This window comes from Oncorhynchus tshawytscha, linkage group LG10 (genome assembly GCF_018296145.1).
Source record: "Oncorhynchus tshawytscha isolate Ot180627B linkage group LG10, Otsh_v2.0, whole genome shotgun sequence".
Classification (NCBI taxonomy): Eukaryota; Metazoa; Chordata; class Actinopteri; order Salmoniformes; family Salmonidae; genus Oncorhynchus; species Oncorhynchus tshawytscha.
In genome coordinates this window covers 63,726,256-63,741,856 of record NC_056438.1, presented here as the reverse complement: position 1 = coordinate 63,741,856, position 15,601 = coordinate 63,726,256, and the positions used below count along the sequence as shown (strand labels likewise).

General features: G+C 43.7%; 1 protein-coding gene across 3 annotated transcripts in view; it reads right to left on the bottom strand.

The window, feature by feature from the left end:
* Positions 1–15,601, bottom strand: part of LOC112260627 (arf-GAP with GTPase, ANK repeat and PH domain-containing protein 3) — a 276,883-nt gene that overhangs the window by 64,808 nt on the left and 196,474 nt on the right. For all 3 annotated transcript variants that reach the window (XR_006084347.1, XM_024435894.2, XM_024435893.2), the window contains exons 10-11: positions 10,440–10,544; positions 574–745 (exon numbers count right to left, since the gene is read on the bottom strand). Coding sequence is in view for 2 of the 3 variants with exons in the window: in XM_024435894.2 (XP_024291662.1) it covers positions 574–745; positions 10,440–10,544 (277 nt within the window). In the remaining variant the exon portion in view is untranslated. The remainder of the gene's footprint in view (positions 1–573; positions 746–10,439; positions 10,545–15,601) is intronic.

Sequence of the window (15,601 nt, the reverse complement as noted above, 5' to 3'; positions counted from 1 at the left end):
TATTAGTGTCTCTGAAGAACCTCTATTGATTTTCTGCTGGACCGGACATGAAGTCGATAGAGATTTACATACAGTTGAACTTGGCATCAGGTTGCTTAGCTTAAGTTATTCAGTTGCTAGCTTTTTGCACATACCTCAGTCTGTGGTTGTTGAAAGTGTTTGGTTGGGTTCTGGAGCAAGGTAGAAGTTGTTCCTATAGCCGCAGATCTCAAATCGGATTATTTTACTCCCAAACCTGACCATAACTGTTAAGAGGAGGAATACATATCTGACCCTGTATCAGTGGTTAATAGGCAACTTCTACCTACTCTGTTTGTCTGTATTATAACAGATGTGGATTCCTCAAAATTGAAGAGCAGACTTCAGTCAAATACTTTTGAAATATATGCAAGTATTTGAGGTGTGCTTAATTTAGCTTTTTGTGGACTATTCTATTTGTTCCACTGTAACATGGAAATTAAATAAAGGGTAGCTTATCATTTTATTTGAAATAACTTGACATATGTTTTTGACCGAGGTCTGGTAAAGAGGTCTGGCATGGACCCAGAGTGGTGACTAGGGTGGCCCTCTTACCTGCAGTGCCCACTCCTAGCTGCAGGGTGCTACGGTCCTTGGTCAGCCCGTTGGTCTTGGGGCTGGCGGTGGGGGCGATGGTGGTGACCGCTCTGGGTGGTCGCTTCCCTGGCACCTTGACCGTGGTCCTCAACAGGTCAATCTCTTTACCGTGCACATTCTGCATGTAGTCCTGGAACGCACATTACAAAACACACTGAGTCAATCTCATTCGTCTAAACGTGGATGATCATGAAAAACCTTTAAAAACTACAAACTAATGATATATATGATATAACTTCCATCCTGACATACAGTAACAAAACTGACTGACAGATAGCCATTTCAGAACATTACCTGTGCCCACGCTGCCTCACAAACTAGCTCAGTTATAGACTTAATGAGTAGACCAGGACCCTCCAATCCTGTTCCTGCAGAGCTACCATCCTGTAGTTTTTCACGCCAACCCTAATCTAGTGCACGTGATTCTAATAATTAGCTGGTTGATAAGCTGAATCAGGTTAGTTACATCTGGGTTTGGAGCAAAAACCTACAGGAGGTTAGCTGTCCAGGAAGAGGGTTGGAGAACCATGGAGTAGACTAATGAATGCAAATGGTCTCATTCTCTCTCATAACGATTTAGATTTAAAACAACATCACCACCCCAAATGGACGAGGAAGGGAAGCCAAGGTGAAAATCATTGAGCTCAGCAGAAAAAGCCAGAAGAGAACTCTCCACTCTGCCTTTTGCCTGGTATCCCCCCCCTTCCATCTCTTCCTTTCCTTTATCTCTCCCTCAATCTTTCTCCTTCCTTTATCAGGGTTCCATAAAGCACTCATCTCTTCCCCAGCCTCCTCTCTAATTACCCAGCCAGCTAGCGCTCCTCGCTCTCATTTCCTTTTATTGCCGGAATTAACAGCCAGATCGAAGCGTGCAAAGCTATTAAGATGTGTGATTAAGCCACATTCAATTAGTTTCTACAAACAATTTAATTGATGTAGCAGATAGAATTAACAGAAGGTGATTGTGTGGATGGCTTGGCTGACTGTGAAATTAAAGGGATCCTCGCACTCTTGTTCTGTATCTCGCTCTCCCCCTCTCTCCCTTCCCACCTTCTCGCTCTCTCTTTTTCCCGCTCTCTCCTTTTCCCGCTCTCTCCATCCCACCTTCTCGCTCTCTCTCCCTCCCACCTCTCTCCCCCGCTCTTTCTCTCCCTCCCACCTTGTCTCCCGCTCTCTCCCCCCTCCCACCTACTCTCCCCTGCTCTCTCTACCACCTTCTCTCTCTTTCTACCACTTTCTCTTCCTCCCTCCCACTCTCTCTGCTTGGTAAGTCAGAATGGTAGTAAACACATGTCTGCTAATGTAACAGTGATTCCTGTTCTGCCTCAGCTCTGGTCAGTGAGGTAGCAGATAGACATTCAAGACAGAGTTAGTAGACATGCTCCTGATAAACTATGATAGCTATAATTAGCAGCTAGCTAGTCAGTTACATACATCACTGTAACACTACGCTGCTCTGCTAATAATGGCTACTAAGTTAAGCCATTACCACCCAGTCAATAAAATAATATAATAAAAACAAATGTAATCAATTCATGTTGCATGCAAATTACAATTTTTTACTATACAGTGCATTCGGGAAGTATTCAGACAGACCCCTTCCCTTTTTCGACATTTTGTTAAGTTACAGACTTACTCTAAAATGGATCAAATAAAATCCTTATCAATCCACACACAATACCCTGTAATAACAAAGCTAAAATAGGTTTTTACTATTTTTTTTGCAAATAAAAACAGAAATACCTTATTTACATAAGTATTCAGACCTTTAGCTATGAGACTAGAAATTGAGCTCAGGTTTTTGTATTTGTATTTATTATGGATCCCCATTAGCTGCTGCCAAGCAAGCAGCTACTCTTCCTGGGGTCCAGCAAAATTAAGGCAGTTTATACAATTTAAAAAACATTACAATACATTCAGACTGTGTGCCCTCAGGCCCCTACTCCACCATTACCACATATATACATTTGTGTATAGTGCGTATGCTATCATGTGTGTGTGGGTATGCGCCTATGTTTGTGTTGCTTCAGAGTCCCCGCTGTTCCATAACATGTTTTTTTAATCTGTTTTTAAAAAATCAAATTTTACTGCTTGCATGATTTACTTGATGTGGAATAGAGTTACATTTAGTTATGTCTCTAATTTAGTACTGTGCCCCTTCCGTAGTCTGTTCTGGACTTGGGGATTGTGAAGAGACCTCTTGTGGCATGTCTTGTGGGGTTTGCATGGGTGTCCGAGCTGTGCGCCAGTAGTTCAATATGTCAATATCTCTAATAAATACAAGCAGTGATGAAGTCAATCTCTCCTCCACTTTGAGCCAGGAGAGATTGACAAGCATATTATTAATGTTAGCTCTCTGTGTACATCCAAGGGCCAGCCGTGCTGCCCTGTCCTGAACCAATTGCAATTTTCCTAAGTCCTTTTTAGTGCCACCTGACCACACGACTGAACAGTAGTCCAGGTGCGACAAAACTAGGGCCTGTAGGACCTGCCTTGTTGACAGTGCTGTCAAGAAGGTAGAGCAGAGCCTTATAATAGACATACTTCTTCCCATCTTAGCTACTGTTGTATCAATATGTTTTGACCATGACAGTTTACAATCCAGGGTAACTCCAAGCAGTTTAGTCACCTCAACTTGCTCAATTTCCACATTATTTATTACAATATTTAGTTGAGGTTTGGGTTTTAGTGAATGATTTGTCCCAAATACAATGCTTTTAGTTTTAGAAATATTTAGGAACTTATTCCTTGCCATCCACTCTGAAACGAACTGCAACTCATTGTTAATTTTTGCAGTTATTTCAATCGCTGTAGTAGCTGACATGTATAGTGCTGAGTCATCTGCATACATAGACACTCTGGCTTTCCTCAAAGCCAGTGGCAATTCATTAGTAAAGATTCAAAAAAGTAATGGACCTAGACAGCTGCCTTGGGGTATTCCTGATTCTACCTGGATTATGTTGGAGAGGCTTCTATTAAAGAACACCCTCTGTGTTCTGTTAGATAGGTAACTCTTTATCCATAATATATCAGGGGGTGTAAAGCCATAACACATCCGTTTTGCCATCAGCAGACTATGATCGATAATGTTAAATGCCGCACTGAAGTCTAACAAAACAGCCCCCACAATATTTTATCATCAATTTCTCTCAGCCAATCATCAGTCATTTGTGTAAGTGCTGTGCTTGTTGAATGTCCTTCTCTATAAGCATGCTGAAAGTTAGTCAATTTGTTTACTGTAAAATAGCATTGTATCTGGTCAAACACAATTTTTTCCAAACGTTTACTAAGGGTTGGTAACAGGCTGATTGGTCAGCAATTTGAGCCAGTAAAGGGGGCTTTACTATTCTTAGGTAGAATTTTACTTTTGCTTCCCTTCAAGCCTGAGGGCAAACACTTTCTAGTAGGCTTAAATTGAAGATGTGGCAATATCGTCCGCTATTATCCTCAGTAGTTTTCCATACCGGTGGCTTGTCATTGTTGATAGACAACAATCATTTTTTCACCTCTTCCACACTAACTTTACGGAATTTAAAATGACAATGCTTGTCTTTCATAATTTGGTAAGATATACTTGGATGTGTAGTGTCAGCATTTGTTGCTGGCATGTTATGCCTAAGATTGCTATTTTTGCCAATGAAAAAAATCATTAAAGTAGTTGGCAATATCATTTGGTTTTGTGATGAATGAGCCATCTGTTTCAATGAATGATGGAGCTGAAATTGCCTTTTTTCCCAGAATTTCATTTAAGGTGCTCCAAAGCTTTTTACTTTCAGTTTTTTATTTAATTTATCTTGGTTTCATATTGTAGTTTCTTATTCTTTTTATTCAGTTTAGTCACATGATTTCTCAATATGAAATACGTTTGCCAATCGGTTGTGCAGCCAGACTTCTTTGCCATTAATTTTGCCTCATCCGTCTCAAACATAGAATTTTTCAATTTCTCATCAATCCACAGGGATTTAACAGTTTTTACAGTCATTTTCTTAATGGGTGCATGCTTATCAGCAACTGGAATAAGCAATTTCATAAATGTGTGTCACGCCCTGACCGTAGATTGCTTTGTATGTTTCTATTTTTAGTTTGGTCAGGGTGTGATGTGGGTGGGTATTCTATGTTGTAGGTCTAGGTTTTCTTTTTCTATGTGTTTGGCCTGGTATCGGTCTCAATCAGAGGCAGCTGTCTATCGTTGTCTCTGATTGAGAGCCATACTTAGGTAGCCTGTTTTCCCATTTTGAGTTGTGGGTGATTATTTTCCGTTTCAGTGTTTTCACCATACAGGACTGTTTTGGTTTTCCTTTATTCTTTTGTTCGTTTGTATTCAGTGTTCAGTTTATTAAAGGCATCAGGAACACCAACGAAAATCATTACAATATGTCAAGTGTAGTGTCTGTTTGCTCCTCATTACACACCACAAACCAACAGATATTCTTTACATCAATAACATAGGAATCACTACAAAACTTATTGTATGACCTCTTATAACCTATATTAGGCCCAGCCTTTGGAACTTTGGTTTTCCTAGATATGACTACTATATTGTGATCAGTACATCCAATGGATCTGGATACAGCTTTCAAGCAAATTTCTGCAGCATTAGTAAAGTTGTGATTAAATCATGTTGATGATTTAATTCCTGTGCTGTTTATAACTACCCTGGTAGGTTGACTGATAGCCTGAACCAGGTTGCAGGCACTGGTTACAGTTTGAAACTTTTTCTTAAGTGGGTAGCTTGATGAAATCCAGTCAATATTTAAATCACCCAGAAAATATAACTCTCTGTTGATATCACATACATTATCAAGTATTTCACACATGTTATCCAGATACTGACTGTTAGCACTTGATGGCCTATAGCAGCTTCCCACCAGAATGGGCTTTAGGTGAGGCAGATGAACTTGTTATACGCAGCCTTATAGTGCTGTGAAAGGATCCAGGATCCCAAATGATTTGGGTGGATCCCATCCTCCTTATAAAATGTGTTTTGTTTCCAAAAGGTAGCGAAATTGTCAACAAAAGTTAGACCCATTGAGCTGCAATAATCACGTAGCCAGTTGTGAAGAGAAAGAATCCTGTTAAAACGTTCAATGCCGCGATTCAGAGATGGCAGAGGGCCAGATATTATGGAGCTTTTGTTAGTGTTTAGCAGAGAGTCAATCAACTCTTTAAAATCCAGTTTCAACTATTCAGAACTGCCCTTCATAATGCCATTAAAACCCACATGGACTACGATAGAATCGATTTCCACGTCCTGGCGTAGTACATTTGGGAGCAACTTAGTAATGTAATTTACTCGAGCTCCGGGATGAGACATTGTTTTTGTACAAGGAATGGTCACATTTCTTACCATGGAGCTGCCCAGAATCCCAGCTGGAGTGGACGAGGAAATCCGCCCACTCCCAAGCCTCTCAGGATTCGGAGAACCCTTTATGGACAGGCGATAGGCAGGATAACTTGAACACGTTGCTCCCGGCGCCTGTGGCAGGCCTCCGACAGATGGAGAAGCCCCTCTCGATCCTGAGCAGGGACATAAGGTTGTCGAAGTCGATTTCGTAGTTGTAGGCACTGAGGTCGCAGACACAGGCACCCCCAGTGACGAAGGTGCAGGAAGATCAGGCTCCTGGATGGCGAAACTATTTTCTGTTTGTATCCTCTCCGGGCCTCTCGTTAGGAGTGTAGACAGCTTTGCGGGAAGTCGCTGTCTTCGGCTTCCACGGTTCATGATAATCGACCATCGCTGAGCTACTTCTACGCCGCTATCAGATGGGGGAGCTCTGGGCAACACCAGCCAGTCGGATAACGACAAACGACAAGGCGGAGATGCATCCAACATGCGCGAACGCCATCCAGCCACCGGTGTAGAAAATGTAAACATTCCCCTCTACGTTTCCCCCAGTTTCTTACGTAGGTTGGTGACCTGCGTGATCAACGAAGCCACCTCAAGACTATAATCCTTGGCAAGTAAAAAATTGCTGCATCGGTACTCCGAGTGGTCTGGTTTGTCCCGAAACAGTGCATAATAGATACAGCTCCTACAGTGCTGGAACCGTTAATTTATTTCTCCAGACAAAGAGGGCTCTATTGAAAAACTCATCTGGTACCAACTGCGTTAGCTTGATGGCTAGCAGCTTAGCGTCTCTGTCAAGCAGGCTTAAACCTGTCTGTTAACTTCTTGGTGACAGGGGATGCTAATGATGCTAATATATGCATATTATTAATAGTATTGGATAGAAAACACTCTGAAGTTTCTAAAACTGTTTGAATGATGTCTGTGACTATAACAGAACTCATATGGCAGGCGAAAACCTGAGACAAATCCAACCAGGAAGGGGGAAATCTGTGGGAAATCATTTAAGTGATTGCCTATCCAATATGCTGTCTCTATGGGGCCGAATTGAACTTCCCAAGGCTTCCAGCAGATGTCAACAGTCTTTAGAACGTTGTTTGAGGCTTCTATTGTGGAAGGATGTCGAATAAGAGCTGTTTCAACAAGTGGACTAGCCTGAGGCCAATCAGTTGTTTACTGTGCGGTCACGCGGGCGCACCGTTCCTTCTTGTTCCTCTGTAGTGAATACGCTATTGTCCGGTTGGAATATTATTGAAGACGTATTATAAAAAGACCCTAAGGATTGATTGTAAAAATCGTTTGACATGTTTCTACAAACTGTAATGGAACTCTTTTGACTTTTCGTCTGGATTTTGCGCTCGCACATTGTGCCTTTGGAATAGTGAACTAAACGCGCGAACAAAATGGAGGTATTTGGACATAAATATGGACGTAATCGAACAAAACGAACATTTCTTGTAGAAGTATGAGTCCTGGGAGTGCATTCCGACGAAGATCAAAGGTAAGTGAAGATTTATAATGCTATTTATGTCTTTTGTTGACTCCACAATTTGGCGGGTAACTGTATGGCTTGCTTTTGTGGCTGAACGCTGTTCTCAGATTATTGAATATTGTGCTTTTGCCGTAAAGCTTTTTGAAATCTGACACAGGGGTTGCATTAAGAACAAGTTTATCTTTAATTCTATGTAGAACATGTATCTTTCAAGTTTATGATGATTATTTCTGTTATCTGATGTGGCTCTGCAATTTCTCTGGATGTTTTGGAGGCACTTCTGAACATGACGCCAATGTAAACTGAGGTTTTTGGATATAAATATGAACTTGATCGAACAAAGCATACATGTATTGTGTAACATTGAGTCCTGGGAGTGTCTTCTGATGAAGATCGTCAAAGGTTAGTGATTCATTTTATCTATATTTCTGCTTTTTGTGACACCTCTCTTTGGATGGAAAATGGCTGAATGCTTTCTGTGACTAGTTGCTGACCTAACATAACGATATGTTCTGCTTTCGCCGAAAAGTATTTTTGAAATCGAACAGTGTGGTTGGATTAACGAGAAGTGTATCTTTAAAATGGTGTAAAACACTTGTATGGTTGAGGAACTTTAATTATGAGATATCTGTTGTTTTGAATTTGGAGCCCTGCAATATCACTGGCTGTTGGCGAGGTGGCACGCTAGCGTCCTGAACGATCCCAGAGAGGTTAAGCGGGATTCCATGACAAGAAATAGAGGTCCTTGCCGTTAAAAGCTAACCGCATCGCGGAATCCATTTAATGAATATCGGTTTTGATTCAATCAAAAATAACAAACCGAGAGTACAATGTTCAGCTGTGCACTCTGATGATGTGCGACGACATCATCAGAGCGTTCAGGACCTCATCCTGTTTCCATGAATCATCTTTGAGATTTTTCTACAACTTGATTGGAGTCCACCTATTGTCGTTTCAATTGATAGGACATTATTTGGAAAGGCACACACCTGTCTATATAAGATCCTACTGTTGACAGTGCATGTCAGAGCAAAAACCAAGCTATGGTCGAAGGAATTGTCCGTAGAGCTTCCGAGACAGCATTGTGTCGAGGCACAGATCTGGGGAAGGGTACCAAAACATTTCTGTAGCATTGAAGGTCCCCAAGAACACAGTGGCCGCCATCATTCTTAAATGGAAGAAGTTTGGAACCACCAAGACTCTTCCTAGAGCTGGTCGTCCGGCCAAACTGAGCAATCGGGGGAGAAGGGCCTTAGTCAGGGAGGTGCCAAGAACTCCATGGTCACTCTGACAGAGCTCCAGAGGTCCTCTGTGGAGATGGGAGAACCTTCCAGAAGGACAACCTTCTCTGCAGCACTCCACCAATCAGGCCTTTAAGGTAGAGTGGCCAGACGGAAGCCACTCCTCTGAAAAAGTCACATGACAGCCCGCTTGGAGTTTGCCAAAAGGCACCTAAAAGACTCTCAGACCATGAGAAACAAGATTGAACTCTTTGGCCTGAATGCCAAGCGTCACTTCTGGAGGAAACCTGGCACCATCCCTAAGGTGAAGCATGGTGGTGGCAGCATCATGCTGTGGGGATGTTTTTCAGAGGCAGGGACTGGGAGACTAATCAGGATCGAGGGAAAAATGAAAGGAGCAAAGTACTGAGAGATCCTTGATGAAAACCTGCTCCAGAGCATTCAGGAACTCAGACTGGGGCAACGTTTCACCTTCCAACAGGACAACAACCCTAAACACAGAGCCAAAACAATGCAGGGGTGGCTTCAGTCTCTGAATGTCATTGAGTGGGCCAGCCAGAGCCCGGACTTGAACCCGATCGAACATCTCTGGAGAAACCTGAAAATAGCTGTGAATTGACGCTCCCTATCCAATCTGATAGAGCTTGAGAGGATCTGCAGAGAAGAATGGGAGAAACTCCCCAAATACAGGTGTGCCAAGCTTGTAGCATCATACCCAAGACGAATCGAGGCTGTAATCGCTGCCAAAAGTGCTTCAACAAAGTACTGAGTAAAGGGTCTGAATACTTATGTAATGTGAGATTTAGTTCATTAATTTAAAAAAATTAATTTGAAAACATTTCTAAAAACCTGTTTTTGCTTTTAAATTATGGGGCATTGTGTGTACATTGATAAGGGAATTTTTTAATACATTTTAGAATAAGACTGTAACGTAACTTAATGTTGAAAAAGTCAAAGGGTCTGAATATTTTCCGAATGCACTGTATTTGGCTTTCATAGAATATATTATCTAAAATTGGACAAAACAATTCTCTGACTCTAGGGGCAAAAATTTGGACTGGACACATGTACAAATGCTCATCTCTAACTTTCACCAAATCTTCCTTTGAAAACCAAGTCATTTGTTGTATTTAGACAGACATTACCACCATAGAATAGAGGTGAGACCGTGAGAGGAAGGGCGTGGGGCAGCAATGTCGTGCTGTGGTGGGGGGGGGGGTCTGACAGAGCTGTCTGCCGGCTGGCTGCAGCGGAGTGTTTAAGAGGTATTAGCGGCCCAGCGGGACTCTGACAGAGACGGATGTTGCTGGCCGCTCAGCCTCCGCCAGGCGCCACGCACAGCGGCGAGCGCCATTATAAATACAAGCCAGCATGGTGGCCGGGCGTGGCGGGCACACAGCAGCAACAGCTAGCGCCATGTATGTCTCCATTACCCGGCCACCACAGGGGTGGGGGGATAGAGATGACCACCACCTCCGCCTCTACCCCCCCAGTTTATAATCAGAATCACACTAAGATGGGGTACTAATAATCAGAGGCTGAAAGGTCTTTGCTAACATTTTTATCTCTCAGAAACCTTCTTCATAAATGTATCAACATGTGTACATAACAGTTAAATCATTAATTTCCACCTTTTGTGAGGGACAAGCTTGCATGTTTCACTAATGAAAGTAAAGTATATTCTACACATATCCCTTAAACAGTCCACTACAAACGGAGCTATACTAAATGTAGGGTTACTCACATGTAAACTGGGGTGGTAGGTGAGAAGGCCATTGTCACACAGTGTGACGTATTTCTTCTTCCACTCCTTATTCAGGGACTTCCCACTTCTCTTCAGAAGGATGCCCTGGAGGAGAGAGAAGAGAAGAAGAGAGGGTCAGAAGATGTCTTCCTCCAGCTAAACACAATGGACTAGAACATATAATGTAACTAACTTGGGATGACAATAAGAACACTTGCTCTATCCTTAGATCAGGCCAGAGTCGATACAACAGTTATTTTACAGCAGCAGGTTGCCTGTATGTGAGTGTGTGAGTACAAACCTTTTCAACCTTCCAACTTTTGATTGTCATTGGTCACTGTAATCCCATGGTCAATGCAATACAACAACGGTCAACGGTGTAATCAATGTTCAACGTCTATAGATAATATTTAACGGTGACCACTTGAACCTTCAGAATTGGTGCTGTCCTACTGTAACCGACTGTCTCACATTCAAAGTGAGCAGAGACAATCCAATTTGCCCATGTATTCATTCATCCCCATGTCCTGACCAGTTGAACTCTGGAGGACCCCTTCATCCAGGGATTAGGTGTGTGATCTCCCCCTCTTCAAAGCCTTGACTCAGCCCCTCCCCTCTATCCCACCATTATCTTCTGGAGCCTTAACTCCTCAGATGTTTGACTTTATCTGCTTAGTCAATCCAGGGTAAACAATGGCAGTTCCTGGGGCTGTGAGGGGGTCTTTGTGGCTGGGGGGCGGTGACGGTCCTCTGGGGGTAAGGACCAGGGAGGACCAAGGGAGAGGCATGCTTAATTAGGGGATTAGCAGCGGAGTGTTGTGCTTTTACAACCAGGGTTCTGTGTGTGTGTGTGTTTTGCCTCTGTGTGTGACTTTTTCCTCTCTGTGTGTGTGTGTGTGTGTGTGTGTGTGTGTGTGTGTGTTAAATAGGGTACCCTCACCCTCCGATGTTGTCCTAGGCTGGGTCATCCTCCAGGGCTGTATAATCCTGATTAACACATCAGGAAGGGCCTGACCCTTGGTGACCCAGGGACCAGCCTGGGGGCTGACTATCATCCTAATCCTGGCCCCGGTCCTCCTGCCTTGATCTGGACCTGGCCCCAGCTTCCTCATGCTGGGCCCCCAGGACAGCCTCTGTATGCCCAGAGAGAGGAGCTCTATACCCTGCTGAGGCAGCATTTATAGTAGCTGGGGACTTAAATAAAGGAAATCTGAGGATAACGCTACTGAAATTCTATCAACACATCTCCTGTGCTACACGTGCATCGAGGACTCTGGATCATTGCTACTCTCCCTTCCGGGATGGTTACAATGCCCTCCCCCACCCTCCCTTCGACAAATCAGATCACACTTCCATTCTGCTCCTCCCCACCTATAGGCAGAAACTTAAGCAGGAAGCACCCGTCGTAAGGACTGTGCAACATTGGTCTGACCAATCGGAATCTATGCTTCAAGATGGTTTTGGTCACGATGACTGGGAAATGTTCTGGGTCGTTTCGGAGAATAGCATTGACGTATACATTGACTCGGTGAATTGGTTCATCAGGAAGTGCATAGAGGATGTTGTTCCCACTGTGACAATTGGAACTTATCCAAACCAAAAACAGCAAAACTGAAAGCGCGAACCATCGCATTTAACCATGGCAAGGTGACTGGGAACATGGAGGTCTACAAACAGACCAGCCATGACCTCCCTAAGGCAATCAAAGAGCGAAACGACAGTACAGGGACGAAGTGGATTCACAATTCAATGGCTTAGACATGAGACGTACTGTATGTGCCAGGGACTCCAGACAATCACAGGTTATAAAGGGAAAGCCAGGCACCTCGTGGACACCGACGTCTCGCTCCTGGACAAGCTAAACACCTTCACCAGCTTCGGGGAAAACAACATCAGCCACCGACACGGGCCCCGGCCGCTCACAAGGACTGTGTGCTGTTGTTCTCCGTGGCCAAGATGAGTTCTCAGAGCATGTGCAGACCAGCTGGCTGGAGTGTGAACGAACATATTCAATCTCTCCATATCCCAGTCTGTTGTCCCCACTTGCTTCAAGATGTCAACCATTGTTCCTATACCCAAGAAAGCGAAAGTAACTGAACTAAATGACTATAGCCCTGTAGCACACACTTCTGTCATCATGAATTGCTTTGAGAGGCAAGTTAAGGATCATATCACCTCCACCTTACCTGACACCATAGACCCACTACAATACGCATACCACCCCAACAGCTATTCATCGACTACAGCTCAGTCTTCAACACCATATTGCCCTCCAAGCTCATCACTAAGCTCAGGACCCTGGGTCTGAACCCCTCCCCGTGTAACTGGGTCCTGGACTTCCTGAGGGGTCGACCCCAGGTGGTGAAGGAAGGCAACAAAACCTCCTCCACACTGATATTCAACACGGGGGCCCCATAAGGGTGGTGCTCAGCCCCCTTCTACTACCCGTTCACCCATGACTGTGTGGCCATGCAAGTCTCCAACTCAGTCATCAAGTTTGCTTTCGACACAACAGTGGTAGGCATGATTAGCAACAACAACGAGACAGCCTACTGGGAGGAGGTGAGGGACCTGGCGGAGTTGTGCCAGGAAAATAACCTCTCCCTCAACAAAATGAAGGAGCTGATTGTGGACTACAGGAGACAGCAGAGAGAGCACACCCCCATTACCATCGACAGGACCGCAATGGAGAGGGTCAATAGCCTCAAGTTCCTTGGCGTGCACATTACTGAGGACCTGAAATGGTCCCTCCACACAGACAGCATGGTGAAGAAGGCGCAACAGCGCCTGTTCAACCTTAGGAGGCTGAACTAATTCAGCTTGGCCTCTAAGACCCTCACCAATTTCTACAGATGCACCATCAAGAGAATTCTGTCAGACTGTATCACCGCCTTCTATGGCAACTGCACCGCCCACAACCGAAGGGCTCTCCAGAGGGTGGTGTGGTCAGCCCAACGCATCACCGGGGGCACACTGTCTTCCCTCCAGGAGATCTACAGCACACAGTGTCGCAGGAAGGCCAAGAAGATCATCAAAGACCTCAGCTACCCGAGCCACGACCTGTTCACCCGGCTACCATCTAGAAGGTGGAAACAGTAGAGGTGCAAAGCTGGAACTGAGAGACTAATAAACAGCTTCTATCTCCAGGCCATCAGACTGTTCAAAAGTCACCACTAGCCGGCCTCCGCCCAGTATCCTGAGCTAAAAACACAAGCATTTCGCTGCACATGCAATAACATCTGCAAATCTGTGTAAGCGACCAATAAACTTTGATTTGATTTTGCTTTGCTAAACACATCCATAACCACCCTATTAGAGGGCCCCAGCAGGCCTTTAATCATCACTATCAAGATGTTTTTTTGATGGTCTTGTCTTGAAGTTGTCTTGAAGTGTTATTAGTGACATTTCAAAGATGGATTTTTTAAAACATCTTTATATTAGCTTGTGCGAAACCTGCTCTTTCACACCCATACTCTTCATGATTTTGTCTTTGTGACTGAAAGCTTGGCCTATTAAATGACTAAGACTGGCATTGATCTAAGTGTGCACAAACTATTTTTTCTATGATTTGGTCTATAAAATAACTGAAAACACATTTTAATGGCTTTATGATCTTCTGAAGTAAATGGTGCTGTCACAAGGCCTCTGGCAACGGTGTAATGCATGTTTTACACACAAATAATGTTACACATCTCCTGTCCTTATTGAACCAGCCAGAAATCTATACATGTAATCAGTGGACCAACACAAATTCATCACTGGTTTGAAAAGATCGATAATAATACTGAGAGGATTAATATTAGTCCGTATTAGTCCAATATAGGAACTTTTTACAAAACCACTTCATTTTAACTAATTGACCTGTCAGAAAAGATAGCAAAATAAAAACAATTGAATCCTCTATAATATATTATGAAATTGAGCTGCCATTTAACACAATGAGAATAATTTAGTAATAATTTTAAAATATTAGAAGAATGAATTGATCACTTACAGCAAATACTTTTATTTTATCATGGCAGTAATAGAGTGAATGGGGGCATGCCGTGAACAGACGTTATTTTTTATTGCGTTTCACCTTCTGTTTCTCCTTCCTTCCCTCCCTTCCTCTCTCTCTCCCACTCACACACACTCAACCATGATCACCATGTTCAGGCTGTGCGACATAAGGAGACAGGCCGATCGCCAGACGCGCTCTCCGTGTCCAGACAATTGTCATATCTACACAGAGGAGATAGTATCTTCCCTTTCCATTGTCACGCTCCTGGAAAAAAATCTGCATCCTGCCACGGTGGCTGAGTGATAGCCCGGGCCTTTGTGACAGCCAGCCGGAGGAGAACCGAAGAAAGAGAAGTGGGGTTTGGGAAAAGGGGGAATAGAGAGTAGAGAGAGGGCAAGAAGAAAAGCCTAATGTCGACAGCTCCTCGGCAGTGAGTGCATTGTTGCCCTTATTTACCATTTTTACATATGGGGGGTCGGGGGGAAAGAGGGAGGGGAGGAGGAGTGGTAGGGGAGGGGTGGCAGGCAGTGTGTAATTTGCCCAATAGGGGGTAATTAAGCTCACATTGGCACTTTGATCTTCCTGATTGTGCATTTCACTGGCCAGGTCAGGCCATCAGCTACTCTTAATACACCCCCCCCCCTGCCCTGCCTGGGTAGATCATGGGACGGGAGCTGGTCTTATCTTATTGTCTGAAGATGCTATGATACCCACCCATGGAAGTGGCCATACTTCAGGCCATAATCAGATAGGGAGGAATCAATGGTAGAGTTTACAGTAACTATGTATGTTTAAGGGGTGGGGGTTCTTTAAGATCTCTGTCAACTGACCTCCCTCTCACTTGGCCCTGGTGGCCTAATCCCATTAAACCTGATTTAAACCTGGTCACTGATATGGAGGAGAATTTTGCTGATCATTAGGTGTGCTTTGCTTTAGATTTCTTACATACGGATATTATTATTTGATTTCTTTGGCCCGATCTACAGTTTAAGAGATTAACACCAAACCAACTTTTAAACATGCAGACTGCCCCAATTTAGATTTCTTGAGAAAACATTTTTCATAGCATTTATACCTTATGTACTACAGCAATATTTCAAATGAGCTTCCAATGCATATCAATGGCAATAAAACATCCATAGATTTATAGCTCAGACATACC